The sequence below is a fragment of the Myxine glutinosa genome, chromosome 3, assembly GCF_964187855.1.
Source record: "Myxine glutinosa chromosome 3, kmMyxGlut1.1, whole genome shotgun sequence".
Lineage (NCBI taxonomy): Eukaryota > Metazoa > Chordata > Myxini > Myxiniformes > Myxinidae > Myxine > Myxine glutinosa.
In genome coordinates, this window is record NC_136263.1 from 199131858 (window position 1) to 199140455 (window position 8598).

The window sequence follows — 8598 nt, forward strand, 5'->3', positions numbered from 1 at the left end:
TTTGGTGGAGATGAAAAAGCTGGATGTCATCGGTGAAGCAGTGGAATTGGAGACCATGGTGCATTGGCTATGGTGCATGACGGATTAAGTGACCAAGGGGGGATAGGTACAGGACGAAGAGGAGGGGGCCAAGAACTGAACCTTGGGGGACACCTTAAGGGGGAGTGAATTGTGGTGATTAAGCTGTTGTAGATGCTGTCAATTTTGCTTTGGATGAATGGTCCAGGAAGGAAGGAGGGTGCAGGTGGCACCAGGTGTGAGTGCACAGGTGTGCACCAACAGGTGTGTGGAGCAAGGTGGTGGTATCCAGGGAGCTGAGGAGTTTGTTCACGTTGTAAAGTTTGTTTATTTAGTTTGTTTATTGTAGAGAAGAGTGCTTTTGGGATTCCGGAGCCAGAGTGGATAATTTGAGGGTAGTAGGTGGAGTAGAGGACATCTTTGCAGTGCTGTAGGTGGTCCTTGTAGGCTTGGGAGTGAACTGATTTGGGTTTAATAGGCACAAGCTGGTCTAAACAGGGTGAGGAGGATGGTGTGATAGATGATGTCAAAAGAGGCGTCGAGGTGAGGAGGATGAAAATGTTGAGGTTGCCGGCATCAGAGGAGAGAAAAGGTCGCTGGTGATTTTGAGGAGAGCAGTTTCAGTACTGTGGCTGGAGCAGAATCCAGATTGGGATGTTTCATACAGGTTATTGGCAGAGTGGTGATGTTTGAGTTGAGTGGCCACAGCACGTTCCAAAACTTTTGACAGAAAGGGTAGATTGGAGATGGGTCTGAAGCTATTTAGGGTGTCAGGGTTTAGTCCAGGGTTTTTCCAGAATGGGGGTGAAGTTTCACGAGTTTTTGGGGAAATCGGTATGTGAAGCTGGATTAAGTTGGAACTGCTTGATGAGCCATGGAGATGGATTGGGTTTTGTTGTTGGTTGTCTGGGAGTTCGGTTGTTGCATTGCCAAAGGTTTCTGTGTGGTGGACACACTGGTTGGCTGTTGTCTTGTGTGACGTGGGTGGAGATGTATGTGGCTGTGTGTGGCTGCCTGGAGGGGAAGGCGGCTACAGTGGTTGATATTGGTTGTGGGTTGTCCGGGGTGCTTCGATTTGCATAAAGGGTGAAGATTGGGATATTACATTATTTTAAGTAAGTATATGAGTAATTAGTGGTATGAGTATTAGTTATGAGTTCCAGGTGTTGAGCTAGTTATGCTAGTTATCCAGCTAGTTATGAGTAAGTGATTATTTTAGTAAAATTACATGTTTCGCTGTGTTGTTGATCTGGGGACAAGCTAGTTTGATGGGTACCCTGGGGTCTTCAGCGTGTCTATGTGTTTGGCTATCTGTTACACCGGACTCTTGAATGGGTTTTCATGAGACGAATTTCAGACATAACAGTGAGAATCTATTTTGAGCGAATCACAGTGGGTGAGGAAAACATTGTGTGTGACCAGACACCAGAACTGACCAGAATTGAAATTGGAAGTAGACCAGGTTATTTCTATTATTTGTTTATTCGTGAAAATAAATAAATAATAGGGGGAGGTTAATGGAGGTTAATGGTGGTTTGTGTTTGTGTTAATGGAGGTTAAAGGTGGTTGGTTTGTGGTAATTCTAGTTGAAACTCTCGCTGAAGTAATTTTCGTTTATTTTTATTTTTTGATTCGATTTGAGAGTTGAGATGATTGATTTTTTATTAATTTTATAATTTTATTTTTATTGATGTTGGAAACAGGTAATGGGATGCTGAGAGAAGGATGGAATTTAATTTGAATTGGACTGGATTAAATGGGATTGAATTTAAAAATTGAATATTGAATAAAATTGGATCCACTTGGAAAAAAGTGGATTAGGAAATTGGAGACCTGTAGACCAGGCGCTCCCAGGAGACTTGTGGATCAGGTGTTCCACCAGAGGAAAAAGACCAGGTGTTCGTGGAGCACTTCACCTGCAAGAACGCCTTGGAACCAAGGTGGAAGGGACCAGTCCAGGTGTTGCTGACTACACCAACGGCAGTCTTTTGCGAGGGCAAGACTTCGTGGATCCACGCCACGCACTGTAAGTTGGCCATACAAGCACCAGACACTACACCACAGAACACAGTAAGGATGGGCCTAATCATAGGTACAATACTATTGATAGCGACAGCAGCTAGGGGAAACTCCGATTCCAATAGATGCGAAAACGAAACCCGACACCTCACCGTAACATGGGGACAAAGAGTATCACTACCATGTTTCGAACAGAGAGCCCTGCACACAAATTGGGTGAACATAAATTGGCTAGCACCGTCGGCAGGGCCTGGACGCGTTGGCATGGTACTACAAAAGCAACGAGAGTTCCGGGAAGACGGGCAAGCTAGCATTAAGACCTTGGCCCAACCAGGATACCAATGGGGAACCCCTGATTTTAAGCTACAAACACGCACGCGCCTAGAGAAAGGCATGACTATGCAGGTCCGGTGCAGCGTCTGGACCCCTGGCGCGGCCGGTGGCGAAAGGAACTACATACCATGCATCGAATACATACTCACGCCACAACCCCAGAATAAGGCCCCAAAGAAGGGTGAAAACACATATTGGAAAGTGGCCAGGGAGGTGGCAACAATTCAAAATAGGACACACTGCTGGTCGTGCATGCGCTTTCCCCAAGCAGGCACCACAGGAATACACATGATAGTGCTACCTCTGTCCCTCAATGACCTCTGCTCACAACCTATCGATCCCCCATGTTTAGTCACCACGCTGGAAAGAGAAGGGGTTGACAACGGCAAGAGTTGCAATCGACAATTTAATTATCGCCCGTCAATGATTGCCCATGTGGCCGAGAGGCCTGCCCCCGTCTGGGTCAAACCACAGAAAGGGAAGGTCTGCCTCCAGGGTTCCGGCCACTTGCGTATGGGAGAATCAGAATGCGCCTACACTCTCCCCGGGAAGCTGGGACAAGGGAGCTCGGGGATTACATTACGAATAGTACTGCAAGATAAACGCAACCACAACATAACGGCTATAACATTCTCTAGGGGGGTTAGTAGGATTAATGGGGTGGTAAAGGGACTCCAGTGCTTATCCACCCACCTGGTCCCACCCCATGGGACAATGTTTATATGCGGCGACAAGGCTTACCCCTATTTACCAAATAATTGGGGGGGCACATGTTATCTGGGTTCAGTCCTTCCTGACGTTGAGATACTGGATGAGCTAGACCCAAAGTCCTTGGACAGGCGTAATAAGAGGTCAGTCATGAACGAAGATGGAACCACTAAACTACACGGGAGTCTATGGGAAAAGGTGTTTGGTTTCTTCTTCCCAGGAGCGGGCACAGTCATGGATAGTTTCCGGATAGATAAATTGGCTTTGGCCCTAGAAAAGGTGGCAAACGACACCGCTACGGCTCATGACATACTATTGGATCGATCGGATCGCGCGCGAAAATTCTTATACATTTAGCTGGCTCACTGACTGGTTCCAGGGATGGACGGGCACCATAGTGAAGTGGTTATTGACCGCACTGGCTGTGATAATCGGGGTAGTAATTTGGGGGGCACTAATGAAATCTCTAGTCCTCCTCTGTATGAGAAAGTATTTTACAGGATGGAAAGTGAAGAAGCCGCCGACAACAACTATGGCTCTGACCACAGAGGCCGTCGACCTGAACGGGTCCTTCAACAAGGCAGTTGCGACCGGCGCTCCAGAAAATTGCATTGAATTTTGTGGCAACTGTGATACTTGTGTGGATCCCATGTGGGAACTGGCTGCTGCCTGTAACGGTGTATGTGATGACTGTGATACTTGTGCTATAAACCCCTTGCGTGTACTGGCTAACGCTGCTTATGTATTACAAGCGGACAGCTGCACGCCCCCTTCCGACCCAACTATGGATCTGATTGCGACACTGGGTCTGGCGGTCGAGGGACCCGACGTGGATATCCTAGACCCGCAAGCCGACCAGGCGCCCATGGGAGACTTTGACATAAAGGAAGTCCCTCTCTTTTCTTCAAATGTTTCGGATCTCTTTGATCCAAATGTTTCGGATCTCTTTGATCCACATGTTGCGGATCTCTTTGCTTCAAGTGATTCGGATTCGGATTTTTACGCTCTGTACCCTGACCAGGAAATTGAGACACAAGATACTGACGACATTTTGTATTCCCCAGAACAGCAACACGTGAGGGACCTCATGGGCATGACCGTTGATTAACTTCGAAGATCTGCAAGGACTGCGTCTGCAAAGGGTGGGGGGAGCCAGTTCCGCAGGGGAAGTGATGCACCCTCTGGCGGAGCAGAACCTCATCTGGACCAGACGTCTTCGTTGTGGATCCGAAACGTTAATGAACTTTCATGTTTTGAGCCCTCAGGCTCCGAGCACGCACCACACGACACGTTCGCCAAATGCACGGGCGAGGCGCTTTGGGCGCACGATATGCCCTTGGGAGATACCCGCATTACACAATTATTTTTTCAATACCCGCATTACACAATTATTTTTCAATAAAGCCCGATGTGGCACGTTGTCTCTTAAGATACTTTGTCTCGACGAGACAAGAGGAAGGAATGTCAAGTAGTAGATTTGTTATTGCCTAAAGTTCAGTTATAGACGTTGGGTGCTAATGTGTTATGATTTATATGATGTCTAAAAATGCTATTTCATAAAGTAAATAAAGGGTTTTTGCTTCGTTTTAGTATTGGATGAGGAAAGGCTTAAAATGAGGTCTTGCTGAACAAATTGTATACGTGTGCTTTTTTCAAGGCTGGTCATAAAACCACGCCCACATGCGCTTGTTTTTGCGTAATGCAAGTAGAATGACATGAACCTATCGTTAACTATATATATTTTGTTTTAATCTCAGCAACGCATGACTCTGTATAAACATGCTTTGGATTACTCATGTACACAAACCCATAAAATATATGGGTTTGTTTGGCTAAGCATACACTCTCCTCATTGTGAGTTACATTTCTGTTTTCTCGGAGCCCAGAGAAACATTTGGTCCAAATGATAAGGACGGGCTGACTCCCCCGAATGATAACGGTGGGAGGAACCTCTCCCAGTGTTGTTTGTTCCCTCGGAGATTTCCTGATAAAACGTGTCCCTATATAAATGGACTGGGAATCAATGTGTTTTCAGGAAGGCTTGACGTGGCATGTTCTTGCTGTAGATTGCTGTAGACGTCGGTCTCCTCCGGATCCGTATAAGTTGGCTTTAATAAAGCTGCGCCATTCCAGGCTATTGTGGACTTCTTTTGCAAACGAAGAGCTGATTCTTCACATATATACTGTATATATATATATATATATATATATATATATATATATATATATATATTTATATATATATATATATATATATATATATATATATATATATATATATATATATATATATATATATATATATATATGTCAAGTCATAGATTTGTTATTGCTCAATGTTCTGTATAAGACGTCGGTCGAATAATATGTTATGATTTAAATGTTGCTTATATGTTATTCATAAGTAAATAAAGGGTTTTTTCGCTTTGCTGTAGGTAAATGGGAAAGTACTCGATGCATTTCGTGCTGGACGAATAGCTCGTCCTTCGTGTGCCCTCTCGATGCTAGATAAGCCCGGTCATAAATTCTCTCCCTTCGGTCCGCAGATGGCGCCTCGAGCCGCGGGCTGGTGAACGTTTATACGCGCGTGGAATGTGTAGCTTTAGGTAGAATGCTTGGATTGCAGACATAAACCTTTTGATAGATCATTAAAACATTAATTATATTCCATATAATCACAGCGGCGCCTGAATTACAATAAACATGCTTCAGTTTGTGTTTAAAATGAGAAAGGTGAACCAAAGGTGCTTTTTACACCTGGAACTCATCAGGGCAAACTCAGTTACTTTACGATCTTAACGGAACCAAAGAATGCGATTCCCTCTTCAGTGAGTTATATTTTCTGTCACCTCGGAGCCCTGAAACACATCTGGCCCGGATCTCGACGGTGCGTGCTGCACTCCCCCGAATGACAGAGCGGATAACGGTGGGGGCTAGGGATAACGGTGGGAGGAACTCTCGCCAGTTCCTTTGTTCTCTCGGAGATTTTCTGATAAACGTGTTCCTATTTAAGTGAACTGTGAATCGATGCATTTTCAGGAAGGGCTGAACGTGGCATGAGGGCGAGTCGTGCTATAGATGTTCGCTTCCTCCGGATCTGTATAAGTTGGTATTAATAAAGCTGCGTCATTCTCAGGCTGTTGGTGGACCTTCTTTTAAGAGCCAAGAGTTGTTTCTTGACATTTTGGTACCAGGAGTGGGGTGCAGCAAGACAGTGACAGTCGAGGCGAATCCTGAACGACCCGAGGGGGGCTGCCTGAGGCCGGGACGCCGGTACGCTGATTTGTTTAAGGTGAGAATTGTTTTTTTATCAGAGGGCAATCCAAATTCGTACCCCCCTCCTCGAACGGGCACAGTTCGTCTCCCCTGTCACCTGTATTGCCTGCACTCCGGACAGAAAATGTAAACAGAATGACGTGTCTTTGTTAAATCACCAGGATAAACATTAAGAGTAAAGCTAAGGATAGATTTTGCGCAGGATATCAGTAAGGATTTAACAGTAAGCTTAACGTTACAGTTAGCACCAGGAGGGGAAAAGTGAGGTCGGACAGCCATATAGGTTGAAGCCAGGTGGCCAAGATCTTTCCAGGAAGGAACAGCCCAGAGACAAGATGGGGTATGCCATTGCATGCCAGGGAACGAAGGGCTGTGGCTAACTTAGAGGGCCATAGGAACATGGCCAGTAAAAGGATAACGCGCAGGTACCAGGTAGGCCTGACAGAGGAAGCAAGCAACAGAGGTCCAGATAGAAACAGGCCAGGACCTGGTGAACAAGAGAAAATAAATAGGCTCACAGGAAAAGGGGCCAGGTAACCACAGGTAAGAAGGACAGGAGTGGTTTTTGAAATATTGAAATTTTAAGCATTGCAGCTATGGTTATTGAAGCTACAAGGACAGAGGACAATTAAGTAAGCAGTTAAGCAAGTAAATCAGCGGTTGATGCCGCTGGACCAGATGCCAGACCAAGACCCCCCACCCCCCCAAGACCTGAGCTCAGTCCCGGGGCTCTAGGCAACACCCCAACACCCCCCACCCCCCCAAGACCTGAGCTCAGTCCCGGGGCTCTAGGCAACACCCCAACACCCCCCGCCCTGCCTTCCCTTTTTCACCTCAACCCACCCCGTCCAACCCGTCCCAAGAAAAAATCATTTTCCTTGAATGAGAGACGTAACATGAATGAGCAAAGATTGTACATCGAGTGGCTGGAGAAAGGCATGATTTGAGTCGATCTGATTTTCGCGCGAGGTCTGGGAGACTCACTGGTATATGAATGAGGAATGAATGTATATTGGGATATTAATTGACGTGTGTATCTGGCCAATGTATTTGTCTGTATGACATATGCAAAGCAGAGGGTTTCGGTGTGAAGCATTGTAAGTGGTCTGCTTGACGTGCGGGAAATTCAGGCCGCAAATGTCAATTTTAGCGTCTATCCGAGGGAACAGGTGAGGTCCTGAACTGAGTCCGGATTTTCATCTGTTTGGGAGTGTTTGGGAAGCGAATTGATATAAATCGGGTCAGGAGAGCACTCGGAGTGCCCTTGTCGACCTACTGTTGATATGAAGCGGTTTCTTGGAGATGGTTACAAGATGGGCTGCTCTTGTCTTTCGAGCGGCAGTCGGGCAGAAATTTGGAATTTGTGGAACTAAAAATTCAGAATTTGAATCGAAATGTGTGTTTGACTTGAATCGAAGAGTTCATTCAATGGCAGATATTGTGGATTGTATGTGTGGGATATATCCCTGAGGCAGCTCACCTTTAGGATGATGATGTCATGAAGTGCATTTTGGGTCAGAGAGGTAAAGCGTCAGAGATCCTGTTTTTTTGCGATGTTTACGAGCTAGGGATGAGTTCTGACAGCTCAATGTTCTGACAGCTCACTGTTATGACGGCTCAATGTTATGACGGCCGACTGGCTGACAGGTGCCAAACTCATTCGAGAGCGGCGCGCAGTTTGGTTGCCACGGCTACGGGCCTCGCAGGAAACCGCGAGGCGGGAGTGTTGGGATTCGTGTGGAGGCACGAGGGTGCGCGCCGGGACGGAGGGCGGCATGGCGTCGCCGCGTTGAGATGGTTGTGCCAGGTCGATCGGCGATCTCTGAATTTAAATCGGATTTTTGTCGTGTGTGTTGTGAAATCCGTGGGTGGAAATCCGTGGAAGTTTGGGTAGAGTTATTGTGCGTTCGGGCAGGAGCCGAGCGAGCCGCGAGTCACGTGTGCGCTGTATGGGGGGCTCTCGGTTTTGGGCAGTTGTCGTTGTAGTTGTTGTTGTCAGGATGGGAAATAAGAGCAGGGGTGTTGAGTTTGTTGAATTGGGGTCGGAGCATGAGATTTGCTCAGAGTGCCGGCGATAACTCGCCCACTCTCACAAGGGAGGTGCCCTGCACGGTGGGAGGTCCGTGAATGGTTGGCAAAGGGTTTCTTGAATTTAATGGCAGGAATTATGCGATTAACGATTATATTGTGTATTGGTGACTTTTGTGGATATGAGTATGTATGAGTATGAGTATATCCCTGTGG

At 46.5% G+C, this 8598-nt stretch overlaps 1 protein-coding gene across 1 annotated transcript; it reads left to right on the top strand.

Moving 5' to 3' along the window:
- Window positions 1-307: 307 nt before the first annotated feature.
- LOC144891400 (uncharacterized) lies at window positions 308-5207 on the top strand. The gene is made up of 2 exons (XM_078774974.1): window positions 308-517; window positions 562-5207. The coding sequence occupies exon 2, from the start codon at window positions 2095-2097 to the stop codon at window positions 3433-3435; it is 1341 nt and encodes a 446-aa protein (XP_078631100.1). The 5' UTR covers window positions 308-517; window positions 562-2094; the 3' UTR covers window positions 3436-5207.
- The last annotated feature ends 3391 nt before the right edge of the window (window positions 5208-8598 follow it).

Coding starts and splice junctions, on each gene's coding strand:
- LOC144891400 (XM_078774974.1), top strand. CDS start 2,095: ATGGGCCTAATCATAGGTACAATACTATTGATAGCGACAGCAGCTAGG.